The following is a 17,257-nucleotide window of genomic DNA, read 5'->3' on the forward strand; positions in this document are numbered from 1 at the left end:
AAGCAATCACATGACAGCTCATGCACTAAGGCCAACAGATCGAGAAGTTTACAAACTAGGCCGGATTTCCACGATGTGAGCTAGGAAAGCTCCAGAAACCTGACTGCCTTTATTCTCACCAGTCCTTCTAATGTTCCTTCTCTCCCTGTCGGTCTTTTCAATCTTTGATTTTAAAGTTGCCGCGTCTGCTTTCATTTCTTTAGCAGACCTCGATGTAACTGAAGGCTGGGACACCTGGGTGGCTTCAGAGAGAGATGTGTTTCTTGATGTGCTGTCTTCTTCATCAGAACCCTCAGGATGTGCATTTTTCTCTTCCTCAGAAAGACGGTCCACAAGCTTTAATGTCTCACCACTAATTCCCTTAAAATATTCAATAGAATGTTTACAGACCTCACTGAACTCATATTTCTTTACTTTGGCTGTTGAAGTGGCATTGGGTGCAGATCTTACCTTGACTGGTAATTTTGAGGGAGCCTGTTTAGGTGCCTGCTTCTCTAACTTTTCCTGCTTCTGCTTTGGTGTCACATATTTCTGCACTGGAGGATTCACTCTATTCAAATTTTTTACTGGGATTTTAGATTTAATATCTGCATTGGATATAAATTCCTGCTTCGTGCATTTTTCAACTTTACTAGATAATTTCTTCCTGCCAGATATAGTGTTTGTATGACTAACCTGGTTGGAGATGGGCCTTACTGAAACTGCCTTAACAGGCAATTTAGATCTTGGCCTATTCATGAATAAATCGGATGTTTTTTGTTCTCCTATTTGTATTTTTTTCTTATCCCTATCACCATGATGATTAGATGATCCCACCTCTTTCCCTACAGTCAATCTTATTTTGTTCCCTTTCATTTCGTGCTTGGTATCAACCTCCTTACTAAGAACCAGATTAATGGTATTATTATTATTTATATTTACGGCAGAAAAATCCAAATTGTTATTGTTGTTACAATTTTCTGCCTGGAAATCGTGTATTTCTATCTGGCTGTTAGACACTTTTGTCAATGAAATGTTGTTATCTTTATCTAAATCTGATACAGCCTCTACTTTGACTGCCACTTCTCCAGTGCCATCTTTCTTCGTAGACATTGTTGAGGCAGAAATGCCCATCTTTATAGGTGTTCTCAATTTAGGATCAACTTTAGAAGTGGTAGCTGCTGATGACTTTTCCAATGAATTATTACCATTTGTCCCATCAAAGCATTCGCCACTGGACTGGATGACAGAGGTTTGTTCAACTGCAGATGTTTCTACTTGTTTCTCTATGATGGGTTCTACCAAGATATCCCCTGACTGTGGAAGTGTGATGGCAGTAATTTTGTCCCCTTCCCCCTTGTCCCCTGACTTCCCTTCAGAATTATGCTCACCAATCTGAAAAAAATGGAGTCTTTCTTCAACAAAATCCCTCTTGCTCATGTCAATAGCACCACTGCGAGTCATCTCAAACATCTTCCCTTCGTGAAACGGGAAGGGGTTGGGCTCACTAGTTGGTGTACTTTCATCAGTAGGGGTTCTGGCAGGAGTGGTGTCTGGAGTAGTTGCTTGAGACTGATCTTCTACTGCCAGACTTAAAGGCTTAGGATCTTCGTCCTTGGATTTTGTTTCAAACACATCGTCGTCTCCAGCTTTGCTGGACCAAGGATCAAAGTCTAGACTTTTTGTAGCCACCGTTTTAAAAGGTGTTGCAAATTCTTCATCCACCTTATAGCTAAAATATGTGTCGGGAAATACATTTCTGTCTGGGTGCCTTCCTTCCAAAGTATATAGCTGAACTCCTGGCTTTTTATCTCCTTGTTCGTTTGTCTTGATTTCACAGTCAGAAATTTTTCTACATGGCTTATACTCCTCTGTTACTATTTTCTCCTCTTCAATAACTTCAAGTTTACTTTGACTAAAGCTACGATCACTGTGTTTCAGAACACAGCCTTCTTTGGTCCAGGGATCTTTTTTTGTGTCACAGTCTTGAATCTGCATAAACTTAGAATCACTTTCAGTTAAACCATCATCTTCATCCTGCAGCTCATAGCCATCAAGAGAATCGATTTCTGTTGCGTCAGTGTCGTGTGAGAATTCTGCAGTGGTTGCTAAGGAACATTCTGTAACAGACTGATCATTACCATTTTGTTCAACATCATTTGATGGTGAATTCAAACCTACTTCCAGGTCCTGTGATTGTTTTGATGAAGATTTTCCTGAGGTATTTATTTTAACACATTCTTTAATCTCTTCATCTTTTATTTTGAAAGTGTACTTTTTAACAGCAACAGGTTGGAAAACTGATTCATCATCACTTGAATCGCTGGCTTCGAACTCAAGGGGAACAGGAGAGGGAGGCTGCACTCGTATCACAGGCTCTTCGGACAAATATTTATCATGGTCATCTTGCAAATTTACTTCAGTCATCTCCATTTCACTATCGGTGGAATGGTCATTCTTTTTACTAGAGTCGCTATGTTCACTGTCTAAAGGTGGTGGAGGTGGAAACTCAATATAAGCAACTCTGTTGTCCTTCACTCTTTTGTTTGCATCCTTGCTAATATTAATAGGATGGGGGATGTCAGTAGTGGGGGACTCTGGAATAATATGCTTAACAGAAGGTAATTTTGTTAATTCTTCCTCTTCTGACTCCTCAGATACCTCAGGTATTGGACTTGGCTTTCCTGGTATATATGGCATTAACGAGTCAGGGGTTTTAGAGTTAAACTCATAGCTAACTTCCTCTGAACTAGGGGTTTCTGGAGTCATGGGACTCTTTCCTGAACTATCTATAAATGAAACTTGTTCCAAGGTATCATCTTCTGGACTTCCTTGTGGAGAAGGTGGTTGTTTTTGTGGCTTAATTGTAAAAAGTGTACCTCTTGTTTCTTGTACTGTTCTACTCTCTTGACTAACAACCTTTTTAACACTCCCCTGCTGAACTTCTTTTTCAACCTGCTTACCTACTTGCACGATACTAACATAAACAGGTAACATTTTTATCTCTTTCAAGACCTCGGTACCTGCCACTGAAATTTTCCTGTTTAAGTCATCAACTTTGATTTGATTATTTAATGTAGTAGCACTCTCTTTTACAGGACTGAATTCTAAAGAGTCTGGGGACTTTACAGGGGATATCTCTGGGTCTTCATTAGAAGGAAATAATCCTAGATGTTCTTGGGTCTTATACAAATTAATACCAGAACGCCTATTGCTTTCATCAGTCACAAAAGCACAATGCAGGGTTTCAGGTTTATTCTGTCTAATCAGTGGTGAAGTAGGTGTTTTTGTCAACTGAGTTTCAACTTTTGCCAAGCTAGTATCAGCATCTGAACCGTGAGATAACTTTTTCTCTTCAGTTACTCGGACAGGGATATGGGATATGCAGCCTCCTTCCTTTTTCTGTCCACTTTTTTCATCGCTGGTCAATGCTCTGTCCTTGCGACCAAGGTCTGTGTATAAAACTTTCTTGGATGGAGATTTAACATAGTTGGTTTCTCTTGAATTAGATCCATGTTTTGGGATGGATTGCTCTTTATTGAGTTCCAAGATTGTAGCATGGGAGCCAATATTTTCATCTTCCTTATTCTGAACAAATACGTGTGTAAGGTTTTCCTTTGTTGTTTTAATATTAACTATACCAGGTGCCTCCCATGTTCTATAAAGCTTTTTGTCCAAGGTCATGGAGGATCCTGCAGAGTCTTTATTACTAGGTGATATGTTTACTTGCTGCTCTGAAAATTGGTCCCTTTTCCCTACAATTGATTTATCTATTTTGGGATCTACAAAAACATTAGTATTTTTTATCATTTCCTTGAATTTTAAACATTCTTCATTAATAGACTCTTTTAACAAGGCCATATCTCCATTTATTTCATCTGCAGTCTTTTGTTGTTTTTCTTTTGCATGGAACTGAAAAAATGGTAGCCGACTGTCCTGAAGTTTTTTAACAGGTATTTTAGATGGGGATTCTTGTTTTTTATCTTCCTGGGCATTGTCTTTATTTTTTAAATTAATGCTTTGTTCAAATTTTAGTTTAATAGAACTGAGCTTTGACTGCTTTAGCTGGAATCCGGACTGGGAGCCTGGCTGCTGCGAGCCAAATTTAGCATCTTCTACCCTCTGCTCAAACATTCTTTTTTCAGGACTGCAAGGTAAACTTGTTGCTTTTCTATTATCAGCTATGGTGAAACACTTTCCATCATATCCAAAGTGATGAGCTTTAGTCCAGTCATCACTAGAAGTTCTCATATCAGTACACAAAGTTTTTTCTGGGCTACTGCTTGTAGAACTTTGACCTGAGCAAAATTCCTTACTACTCTTTTTGTGTGGCTTTTTCTCTGGAGATTGCAGTTCATCATTTAGCTTTTCTGTTTTGTCACGAAAAAATTGAGACACTTCTGTTAACTTTTCTTCAGCCTCTTTAACAGTCCTGTCCACCCTGTCTTCATACAATAATTTTTCTCTACCTCTGTCTAACCTATCCTCAGTAAAACGCATCCACATCGCATGTTTAGGACTCTTAGGGTCTCCTGCATAGTGCAACACTGTAACCTTATCAAAAGCATCATCGCCAGATATTTTACCTATGCCATTTTCAGAAACATCTTTGTATATTTTTGATAGAATGTCTTTTTTTGGTGTAGTGATCAGTTTCTCGCTGGAAAGTCTTTCTTGGCGTTGTAAGTCTGTGCCAAGGAGAAAAGCATGGTCTGCAGCTGATTCCTCTGTGTCAGAATGTGAAATATCTACTTTTTCAGAAAGGAGCATCTTTTCCGCAAATCTATAAGACTCCCCTCTAAGTTCTGACAGATCATCATCATGGTACTCTACAGAGTGCTGACTCAGTAATTTGAGTGTTTTATAGGAATCGTCAGAAATAAGTTGAGCTGAACTAGGACGACTGTCTTCTTCTTGAGAGACTGGAGTATTTACTCGTGAAGATTCCAAGTAGGATGGAAGAGACTCTTCTGCTGTAAGCTCCTCTTCCTCTACCTGTCCATGTTCATCTGAACATGCAAACATATTTCTTTCGGTAATGCCATCATTGATGTTATATTTTACATGACTCAAGTCCCTCTGATAAGCATACATTTCTTTTTCGGGGTGTTTTTTTGTTTCCCTAATTATGACTTCTGTAGGCTCAGCTTGGTTACCTTTTTCAATATGCACCTCTATTATGCGCTCCAGCTTTGGTTTCATTTTGCTGTCCCTCTCAGAATATGGTTGTGAGGTTTCAGTGCACTTTTGAACATCTGATGTTACTGAAGACTTATGTTCAAACAGACCTGCAAGCTCTTTCGAAGGATCGCGACCTGACTGAAAAGCTTTCATTATATCATGGACAGACATTGTTTCCTCAAGTCTTTCTGATTTTTTTTCAATTACTGTTGGTGTGTGATACACCATTCTGGTTGTAGTGGTAATATGAGTTTCCTCTTTAACTCGCATGCCTTTGCTCAAAACACCTTTGTGGTCATCGTCGTCAAGTCCTGCTTTTATCTGGAAGGCTTTACTTTTGACTTTCATTGATCCAGGGGAATTTTGTTCCAAGTCCATTAAAGCTGCATTAGGTTTCAAGGGTGGAATTTCACCTTTTTCAGATTCTACAATGTCTCCAGTTGAAGGTTCATAGCTCCTTATGACGTGAACTACTTCTGTCCTTGTTTCTGTTATGACAGGTGGGATAGGTACATCATGAAAAAGTGGTTTAGGACCAGTACTTTCTGCACTCTGTGGGGCTGATGGTGTTTTTTCACTTCTTGTTTCAAAACCACTATCAGACAAAGGACTTTTGTCTTGTTCATGTTGTGAAAAGTCATCAGGTGATTCTAAGTTCATATCAGTCCCAAATAGAGAGTCGGAAAGTTTACATAACTCTTTTTCTGAAGCAGAGGATCTCATGGAGGAAGGTGGCATCTTAAGCTTATGCTCCTGTAAAGTCATTGCTGGTTTCAACACCCTTTTTTGTCTCTCTTCCCCTTCTTTTTTGCAATCATCATACTTGTATTTTAGGGTTGAAAATGTATTTCCTCCAATATCATTGGTTAAATAATCAATGACCTTTGTCAGGTTATAGTCTTTATCTGATAAGGTTCTTGTTTTTATCTCTACTTTATCTGGTGCATGTGTGTTTACAAACTGCCTTGCTTCTTCAAGTTCCTCATTACTAAATTCTACCCATTCATCCTCCGGTGAGTGTCCAGCATGACATGTAGACAACTTGTTTTCGAGAAACACATCTTTTTTTAAAATTTCACTAACTTTCACTAAATCCTCTTTTACTTTTTCGACCAGTTTAAATGGCTCTTCATCCTCAATTCTAGCTTCTTTTGTTATTTCAGGATTAAACGCTGAAGTGTCAGTCTGTAAAATTGCTGTCATCCTTATCAAATCTTCTTTCATGTCTGCAACATCTTTCAGTATCTCCTGACTAGAGGATAATGAAGCGCTGGTGGCTAACTTAAGAGCACTAGGTGCTAAAAACAAAGACGTTTTAGCAGGAGTGGAAGCCCACTGGGAAGTGCTCTCAGTGGATACATTTTTGGATGGAGACAAAAGAGCAGCAGCTGATTTTGTAAATGAAGCAGACTCAGTCAGTTTTTTAAAGGTTGGCTCTGATAAAACATTTATAACAGAATAAACTGGCACGGTTATTGTTGATGAAGTTACAGATGAGGTAGTAGAGGCAAGTGTAGACCTAAATGATGTGTAAAGTGCGCTGGCGGCAGGATTTTGTATTGACTGAAATGCAGAAGCTGTTGAAGAAAAAGACCTGAGTGGTGAATATGGCAGTGGAGTAGTAGAAGAAACAGAGTAGTTTTTCTCAACTGCATCTATAGTTGCATTAACAGTAGAGCTTGCAGATTTTGTGCCTGTAGCTATCTTGTCCTGAAAATGGACAGCTGACCCATTAATATAATTTGAACATAGTGGATATTTTAATGGTGATGCAGATCCATTAACTAAGCCAACTTCACTTGGCCCATTGGCAAGTTTTAAAGGTGAAGATAGAGAAGATGCCATAGTCACTTTAGCAGAAGAGACTGATTTTAAAGGAGAAGATGAAAGTGACCCTGCAGATGTAATGATGGATTTGAAGGGCAAGCTTGAAGAATACATATTTATATTTGATTTAGGGGATGCTGGAGGTGTCATTGTAATGGACGATCTCTCTAAAAGGGAACCAGCAGTAGTCACTGGAGAAGTTCTGGAGGCAAAAGGAGAGCAAGAAGGCAGCCCTTTGAAAGACGTAGTCTCTGCTATGGTAGAAGCTCTGATTGGTGAGCCAGTGGAAACTTGAATTGCGTAGGGAGACTGCATCGCAACGGTTTTTATAGGTGAAGCAATTGTCCGATATGATCTTATTGGAGATGCTACATCGCTAACAGATTTAATAGAAGAAGTAGTAGAAGCTCCTAATGTGGATTTTATAGGAGAAGCAGAAGAACCAGACCAAATTGATTTTAATGGGGATGCTGAGGGCGTATTAGAGGAAGAGCTTGATAGAGAGGTAAAGCCTGATTTGGTTTGTCCAGGCACTGTAATTGGAGCAGTCGTCCATGACTGGTAAGGTCTTGTTGGAAAGCTTGGCTTGTATGAATAAGTAGTAGGAATGGGTCTTGTGGATCCTGGGCTCCGATCAAGCGGTTCTTTCATGAGTAAATTAAAATTAAAATGCAAAATTAACAAAAATGATTGAGGAAACAGAGAGACCAGAGAAAAAAAAGATTGGTCAGTAAAGATTATAGTATTTCAAAAGCAAGTACAATTGTTTTATGATTTAGAATGTTGATGAAGGAGAAGATGGGTTGATAAAAAAAAAGAGAAGGAAATTTCCTTGGTATGAAAATGAGCCAAGAATGTCAGCAACATAAAATGAGGACAGAAAACACAAAGCAAACAAACAATGAAGGACAAAAACACAACACATAGAAAAATGGGTCAAATATTCTCCACCTACTCAAACTTCCTATTGACTTTCTGATGTGCTTGTTTAATGTTACACAAATTGCACGGTCCTGCCAAACGCACAATATATATATTTGTGTAGAGTTAGTAGTTAAATTAGTATTGCGCTTTCTCTGGTTGTACCATTGTGAAACACATTATTGTCATTAAAAAAACAATATAAAGTGAAAATACAACTTTCGTTTATGCTTTTCGCTCTGGAACCATTCAGGTCTATTCATGCACGACTCGGGGAGGTTTATGTGACAAGCAAAGTGCAAACTGTGAAGAGACTGGGGACAATTCGGAGATATATCTTCCATGCAAAATTCATAGCTATGTCGCACAATCACAAAGCCAATAAGAGCAGGGATTTTTTTTTCTCTAGAAAGTTGGAAGAATGTTTGTTCTTTTCTTGCATTATTCATGCTGGTTTTTTTTTTTCTTACATGTTTGGTAAACCAAAGAAAATGTGGATGGAATGGATTTAATTTAAACAAATAAATAAAATAACACTTGGAGTTGAATACAGTACATGAAATATGTGGCTTTCATAAGGTGGTCAGGCAGGAATAAGCAAAAAGAGGCTGATTATTGCATTGAAGCATGCATGGAATGTAATGAAGATACAAGCAGATGTATTATGAAGTCGAGTTATTATTAAATCACATGTTTAATGCCAAGGTTTTCCCATGCCAGTCCTTAAGGTATTGTAGTTTGCTGGGTTCTTTATTCACCCATCCATTAATTTGGCTGCCTTTTATTTTGTCTGATCTACAGATGGAGCTAGCTTTATGCAGATATTGCACTCATCATATACTCGTTTTCTACTGAAATTAATGCTATGGAATATTGAACTGGGTTGTGCAATGAATTGCTCCATTATATATGCAAAAACCCAGCCTCTGGGATGCCAGCGCTTCATGTTCAGCAACATTATCTTTAACTCTATGCGCCATAGGGAATATTTAATATCATTAGGTTAATATTTGTGATTGGGTAAATACTGGGATTTTTCGATACTTTACACAGAACTGCAGCTGGAAAACCTGGCTTACTGTACACATTCAAAATTTAATTTAAAAGAAGAGTTCATCATTCTGCTTAAGGTTGGAAAATATGTGAATGCCATGTTTTAAATAAAATATTGGCACTGATATGTTGCATTAGGAAATACTGGCACTAATAACTTGCATTATGAAATCTCTTACACTATGAAAGGGGTACTGATATCCTGTATAGAAAAACATCATTGTGTGCTTGCAAAAGGAGACACTGGCACAACCTGTAGCATGAAATATTGGCACTAATAATTCTACATCATTAAGTATCTGCACTAAAATCCTGCATGGAAAAAAATAAGTCCTATTTTGATAAGTAAACCTTAAAAATTAAGTGAATGTAAAATTGATGAGGGAGATAAGAACTTTTGCAATGTACATTAATTTTTTTTTTAATTCCAAGATATTAAAGGTTACATGTCCTGTTAATATGAATTAATCTTGTTACAACAGCGCCACCTGCTGGTCATTTTCTGACCACCAAGTAGTCAAGGAAGTTGTCAGGAGAAAGAAAGAGGCTGCTCCTATGTTCATCTGCTTAGGAATTAGAAACCTTTCTCAAATGTTTCCTAAACAGAAGAACATCAGAGTAGCCTCTTTCTTTCTCCTGACAACTTCCTTGACTACTTGGTGGTCAGACTGGTGGGAAAATGACCAGCAGGTGGCGCTGTTGTAACAAAATTCAATCATATTACCAATATATGTAACCTTTAATATCTTGGAATTAAAAAAAAAAATAGAAAAATAATTTACTTAGCAAAAGTTCTTAGAATAGCACCCTTGTCAATTTTACATCCACTTATTTTTAAGGTTTACTTATCAAAATAGGACTGAGTTTTCCCATGCAGGATTTCAGTGCAGACACTTAATAATATATAATTATCAGTGCCAATATTTCATGCTACAGTTTGTGCCAGCGTCTTCTTTTGCAAGCACACCATGATGTTGTCACTTACTTTTATGGTTTACTTATGCTTTAAGGAAACTCCTTATGGAAAAAAACAAAGAATCCTTCAACTTATATGTTTCATTTATTCAAGAACCAAAACACCTACCAGATATTTGTAAATACTTATTTTACACTCCATGAAATCTCACTCTGATATTTGTTGTTCTACCCAGCCCTCAAACATTATACCTGATTAATGCACGAAGAAGGGGAATGATTTCCAAGGAAAATAATTATGAGGCCAAGTACAATTTTGGCCATCGATAAACCGGATGCATGACAGAGAACTGGCTGCCAGATATCAACCGTGACACCCATTCCAGTGATTGACAGGTTTTCTGTTATACATTTAGACAGAGGAATCTACTAAAGCAGCCATAGAGAGAAAGGAAGTAATGGGTGTGTCAGACAGAGTGTTACTGGCTTTATCCCAACTGCTGCAATCTTTTTGGTTTTAAAAAAGTACTCTAACCCCCATATGTAATATAAGGCCCTAAGTTTGCCAGGAGCAGTAACCCACAGCAACCAATAAACAGGTGACCAATAAATTCTACCTGCTGATTGGTTGCTATGGGGTACTGCCCCTGCGCAAACTTAGGGGCAAATTCATCAAGGGTCAAATATCGAGGGTTAATTAACCCTCGATATTCGACTGGGAATTAAAATCCTTCGAATATCGAAGTCGAAGGATTTTTGCGCAAATAGTTCGATCGAACGATCGAAGGAATAATCGTTCGATCGAACGATTAAATCCTTCGAATCAAAGGATTATCCTTCGACCAAAAATACTTAGCCAAGCCTATGGGGAACTTCCCCATAGGCTAACATTGGGTTCGGTAGCTTTTAGGTGGCAAACTAGGGGGTCAAAGTTTTTTCTTAAAGAGACAGTACTTCGACTATCGAATAGTCAAACGATTTTTAGTTCGAATCCTTCGATTCGAAGTCGTAGTCGAAGGTCGAAGTAGCCCATTCGATGGTCGAAGTAGCCAAAAAAACACTTTGAAATTCAACGTTTTTTTACTTCGAATCCTTCACTCGAGCTTGGTGAATGGGCCCCTTAGTGTCTTTTATTATATAACCCCATTAGTGTAATTAATGCATCCACTTAATGTTATCAGGGGTGTTCCTGAAATATAATATGAATTAATTAAAGATGTGCATGAGCAGGGTTGTGAACAGAAACACTGCAGCTAGAGTTCCTTAGAGGAGATCATCTCATTACTAAAGGAAGACCGGCTGATGTTCTGTTCACTCCCTGTGTAGTCAACAATTTCCAAGAACTTCACAAAAACACTAAGCGGTGCATTACTCACTTGGCACAACAAGACTGTGCGATCACACCGTCCGCTTGCATCAGTGATGCATGCTAGAAAAGAAAATGGATGCCTTCAGAAGGCTTATTCCACCAACGTTCCAATGAAAAAGCAGATTATTGCAATTGGTCAGAGCAAAAGTTAAGTCTGACGGAAAGAATAAACTGTATCTCAAGCTGCAGCTCTATTGTACTGCTATGATGCTTTCGCTTTACAATGGTTCATCCACAGAAGCTACATGTTTATAGAAAAATTAAACAGTTTTAAATGAATGAAAATCTAATGTAGTGTTGCCCTCCACTGGTAAAACTGATGTGTTTGCTACACACACACACACACACACATATATATATATATATATATATATATATATATATATATATATATATATATATATATATATAAAGTAAGTCCGACCTGGTGCACTCACAACTGCCTAACGCATTGCCTAGGTGCTGGTCAAAATAATCATTCAAAGTATCAAAAACAGACCGCACTCCAAGGACTTTTCTCGACGTTTCGGCGCCATAACTCGGGCCATCCTCAGGAAGGACTTTCTGAGGACGGCCCGAGTTATGGCGCCGAAACGTCGAAAATAAAATACAAGTTTTTTTCACACTTGAAAAGTCCTTGGAGTGCGGTCTGTTTTTGATACTTTATATATATATATATATATATATATATATATAAATATATATATAACAACTGCCATGATGAATGTACTTCAGTGATCAAATACAATGCCTATCCGGAAGCTGCAGTGTAATGATAGCAAGGATCATACTTAGAGGGCTTTAAAAAGGTGTCTCAACCTTTCAGTCCCCTACTAGAGCTTTAGAGAATGGGTTCATGCGGTTTGTCTAAAAAGAACATAGTTTGGAGTCTCCCATCCATTCTGTTTCAAATACAGCCACACATATAGCTGGCTAGACAGCTCATGCTGTTGGGAGTTCAACCTTTAAACACAGAATGACGACTCTTCTTTTAAAAATAATTAGTACTGTTAGGATGTTACCAAACTCACTCATTCCAGGTTCAGTCAGATAGCTGTATCGCTTACGCAAGGCTAGAGATACAAAGTTCTGCCGTCGGTCCGCTTTTTCATTCTGCATTAAAAAGAAAAAAACAGAGGAAGACAATATGAATAAATATCCCTCGCATTTCAGATGGAGATTTCTGTTTCAGCTTATGTTAAAACTGACACTGAACAAAAACCCTGTTAACAGGCCACATAAAATACATTAAACTGACAATTAAACACATTATGCTTGTTTGTTTTCCCTACTACATAACTGTACATTGGAGACAAAAAAAAAGTAAAGTAAAAATGCATGGAAGCCAGTTAGGTTATGCTGTGGGCAAGCTACAAAAATTGTAGTACGATTTAGGAAGCGAACGATCCATAAAGCAGGAAACCACCCGAAATTATGCAGTTTGTGATGGAGGTAAGTAAACTCAGGAGAGTTGAATTCTGGGATCTCTTAACCTACTGTGGTTTATAGTTCTTTAGGTTAAATACAGTCTCTGACTATCAGTTATTTCTGTGGTTACAAGCCTATACTTGTGATCCATCCCTAACTCTCTCTTATGGGGCCTTCAATTGAAATCATACGTGCAAGCCATTTCTCGGATGCTTAAAAAATCTTAAAAAAGTTCTACCTTCCTGCTTAGGAGACCCCTGTACCCATGTGATTTCAAATCATTACATTAATACTAGGGATGCACCGAATCCACTATTTCGGATTCGTCCGAAACCCCGAATCCTTTGTGAAAGATTCAGGCAAATACCGAACCGAATCAGAAGTATGTTTAATGTTGAGTTCCTTATTTAAGGTGAAAACATTTTTTACTTCGTCGTTTTATGACAAAAAGTCATGTGATTTCCCTCCACTAATTTGCATAAGCAAATTAGGATTTGCATTCGGTTAGGCCAGGTAGAAGGATATGGTTGAATCCTGCTGAAAAAGGCCAGATCCCAAACCCAATCCTTGATTCGGTGCATCCCTAATTAATATCATGCAGGGTTGGTGGGTCCAGCCCACAGTAGGCCCCAACGTGCGTCAATCCCCATCAGTCCTTTCTTATTTCACCCTATAATATTGGGTACTGTCACTGTTGTATGAGTGGGTCCGGGATATCAAGTTCTCCGGCCCAGTCCAACCCTGATTTGTATTTCTTCAAGTAATATAAAATATTTAACTAAACACAGATTCCCTCATTTTGTGTGACTTTTCTCATTTAGTCCTGTTTAAAATATTAACAAATATATCATTGTTATTACCTCATCATCTTGGTCTGACTCTGTTTCCTTTTGGTTCCAAGATGCATGGTAGAGATAAGGCGTATTATAGCGAGTAGCAGGGAAAAGATTATTAGCACATGAAAAGGGAAAGACAGGAAGCACAAAAAAGCAAACGTCAACACAAACAGGTAAAGATAGAACTGAATGTATTTTTAGGGTAAGGCCACATGAGGAGATTCAGGGAGATTTTGTCACCTGGCGACTAATCGCCTCGTCTTTTGAGCGACTATCTCCCCGAACTGCCTCAGCGTTTTTCCCTATACGCTACAATGAAAAGTTGCCTGCGCTAATGCACACGCAGCGATGCGTTCTCTATAGTCGCCCGAAGTTGCCTCAACTTTGGGCGACTATTGAAAAAGCATCGCCGCGTGTGCATTAGCGCAACTTCGAGTGTTCTCTATAGTCGCCCGAAGTTGCCTCAACTTTGGGCGACTATTGAAAAAGCATCACCGCGTGTGCATTAGCGCAGGCGACTTTTCATTGTAGCCTATAGGGAAAAATGCTGAGGCAGTTCGGGGAGATAGTCGCTCTAAAGACGAGGCGATTAGTCGTCAGGCGACAAAATCTCCCCGAATCTCCTCGTGTGGACTAGCCCTAACAAGCAGGTTATCTAAGCTGTTAGCTCCCACCAGGCAGGTTAAACAGTCTATTTTTAGAAATATCACATATCTGGCACAATATATTTAAAACAATGTCGCATATCTGGCACCAAAGTTAGAAAAAGATCTTCTGTAGATCCATAAATTAAATACTGAGCTCCAGATATAATCTCTCTTTTCTTGTAGGAGCCATAATACCTCAATTCTATCTTGATGTGTATACCTGAACACCAAATAAACAAAATAAACTAATATATTAATATCAAAACTATATATTATACTAAGGGGAGATGAGAGGTTACAGATTTATTATCCTTACTCACTTCTGAGGTGGCTGCCATCAGTTTAATACACACATACAGATAGATATGTACAATGTTGCCTTTAATTTCTTCTTGGCCATGTGCAGTTGGGTGGGTCTGAATTAATACTGAATAAATGTATTTTTGTACATCAGTGAGCCCAAGAACCCAGCTTAGAGAGAACACTGCAGACATACATATAAAGACAGATCCACAAAACTATCGACAATTCTTTGTTCATAAGTTTTCATGTTGAGTTCCCTTATTTAAGGGCTGACTGTGGGAAACGGTGACAAGGAGATCATCCAGTTTGCTATTGTCCGTTTCTCCATCAATATTTATGTCTAATTAAATATATTTTAATAAAAACAAATTTAATTTAGCATCTGTATCCTTTTATATAATGCATGGTCATTACATACTGGTGACACAATCCACAATAAATTGTTCCGAAACCAGATTGGCTCCACTGGATGAGCAAATAGAAGGGTTCCTAATGACAAGTTAGGTTTTTCTACAGAGAAGACCTTTCTCTTCCTATTGACTGGCTCTTCTAAACATTCTGCTATAATATTCTCAAAGGTGTCAGCACTCACATCAGTTTCATGGTTACTCCCTGTAACTCTACTGACAATTACGGACAGCACCCTAATAATATCTGTGTAAAGGCAGCTGCATTAATATATGACAGTAGGGGTGTCCAGCCTGAAAACCTCCAGCTCTTGCTGAACTACAATTCTATATATTGCAAAGGAAAATGGGCTACTGTGAACTGAAATTCAACACAAATTTCAGGATAGCTTTAATTCTGAATACAACTGTACTTAAATGGCATTAGGGATGCACCGAATCCATTTTTTTGGATTTGGCCAAACCCTTTGCAAAAGATTCGGCCGAATACCAAACCGAATCTGAACCCTAATTAACATATGCAAGTTTGGGGTGGGAAGGGGAAAACATTTTTTACTTCCTTGTTTTGTGACAAAAAGTCACGTGATTTCCCTCCCCACCCCTAATTTACATATGCAAATTAGGATTCGGGTTCGGCCAGGCAGAAGGATTTGGCCGAATCCAAATCCTGCTGAAAAAGGCCGAATCCTGATGAATCCCGAACCGAATCCTGGATTCGGTGCATCCCTAATTGGCATTAAACCAACAGTTTAACATAGCATCTCCAAAGAAATCATCCTATTGTTTTTAAAGGAGAACTTAATCCTCTGCGATGTAAAGTCCCCACTGGCCCCTTCCCTGTCTCTCCCTGCACACTCTTACCCCAGAATTCTGTCCCCTCTTGAAACAGTGACGGCACATGCAGAGTGAGCTCACAGGCACCATCTTCTTCTTTTCGGTAATCTTCTTGTCTTCTTCCTCCACTTCGGCAATTTCCGTCTCATGTGCAGTTGTTGCGAACCAGAAGATTGCTCCAACTGCGCATGCGCCATTACGCGGCTCACTTCACGAAGATTACCGATGAGAAGAAGATGGCACCCGTGAGATTCGCTGCGCTCACTCTGCATTTGTGATCACTATTTCAAGAGGGGACAGAATTCTGGGGTAAGACTGTGCAGAGGGGAGGAGGCAGGGAGGGGGGCCAGTGGGGACATAACATCGCGGGGAGGTTTAGTTCTCCTTTAATATTCCAATTCAGGTAATGAGAGACAGTAGATTATGAGGTTATTGCTCACTGCGTGCAGAGAACATTCTTCTTTGCTGCAAAACAGCATTTTCTATGGACTGCAACAAGATACTGCCAACTTGTAGTTAAAACTAAGAGCTTGCTGAGGCTTGCAGCGAACAAAGAGATAGACATTATGGCAGCTCCCATTTCTAAATACATAGATATGCTGAGAAAGAACATTCAATGTCCAGGATAACCCATACCGTCATACTTCACCTTCTATAGAGAAAACATGAAAGTATCACTTGTTGTAAAGAGCGTTAGTAATCACTGATTATCATTCAGAATTTGCGTACCTTTTTCTGGGTTGGCAGGGTGATGTTTAAGTTGCAGACGGCAGTCTGTGGCAGGCCTTTAGTAGTCTTTGGCTCCTTTAAGAATGACAGGCGGCCACATGGCTCATGACTAGGGTCTCTGACCTACAGCGACACACACAGATAATATTATATCACACGGGAGTTTATCACAGATTTTAAACTGGGCACTAGTTGTGTACTATACCCCCTGCACAGTACAGGTCTCTATAAAATATATCCTATAACACGTATTTATAAAGCCTTTTAATGAAAATATATTTTTCTAATAGTGACACTGGATTTTCCCACAAAGAAACGCTGCCATTTTAAGCAATCAGTCAGTTTCTGACTGGTGTGAGGAGCTGTGCTCACACACTAACAAGGACACACATACATGCTAGCTTCCAGCAGCCAATGAATGGAAAGGCGCGGCCTTTACTCCCACAGGACTTCAAGTTACAGTGTTATTTTCCTGTCAGGCAGGGTTGCCAGGTTGGCAGTTTTCCAGCCAAATTGGGCTACTAATTTCAAGCCCAGGCAGGTTTTAAAAGTACAAACTAGCCAAGGTACGGATTTGGGCTACTTTCTGGGCCTTTGTTGGAAAACAGCCAACGTTTTTTCTTGCCCTAATGTGCCAAACCCGTGTGTCCCAATGCATGTTGGGTAATGTCGTTTTTGGTTTTGCCAAGTTTTATATAAGACTACAATACCCAGCATGCATTGGGACTGACTTGTGTAATCGGGAGTTACCAAATTTTGGGCCCCCGTCACTCTTAAGCATTCTCCTATTTTCCGATGACTTTCCACAATTTCAGACAATTTTGGGGT

The 17,257-nt window shown here is 39.0% G+C and overlaps 1 protein-coding gene across 40 annotated transcripts in view; it reads right to left on the bottom strand.

Moving 5' to 3' along the window:
- Nucleotides 1-17,257, bottom strand: part of LOC108696078 (ankyrin-3) — a 360,221-nt gene that overhangs the window by 23,644 nt on the left and 319,320 nt on the right. For 24 of the 40 annotated variants that reach the window (XM_041570227.1, XM_041570225.1, XM_041570222.1 and 21 more), the window contains 4 exons: nt 16,430-16,552; nt 13,534-13,560; nt 12,277-12,358; nt 5,136-7,631 (listed from right to left, as the gene is read on the bottom strand). In XM_041570227.1, the coding sequence (XP_041426161.1) occupies nt 5,136-7,631; nt 12,277-12,358; nt 13,534-13,560; nt 16,430-16,552 (2,728 nt within the window). Of the gene's footprint in view, nt 1-119; nt 7,632-12,276; nt 12,359-13,533; nt 13,561-16,429; nt 16,553-17,257 lie in introns of all 40 variants that reach the window. The other 16 variants (XM_018225102.2, XM_041570240.1, XM_041570239.1 and 13 more) reach the window with 8 other exon arrangements.

The sequence above is a fragment of the Xenopus laevis genome, chromosome 7L (assembly GCF_017654675.1).
Source record: "Xenopus laevis strain J_2021 chromosome 7L, Xenopus_laevis_v10.1, whole genome shotgun sequence".
In the NCBI taxonomy this organism is placed as follows: Eukaryota; Metazoa; Chordata; class Amphibia; order Anura; family Pipidae; genus Xenopus; species Xenopus laevis.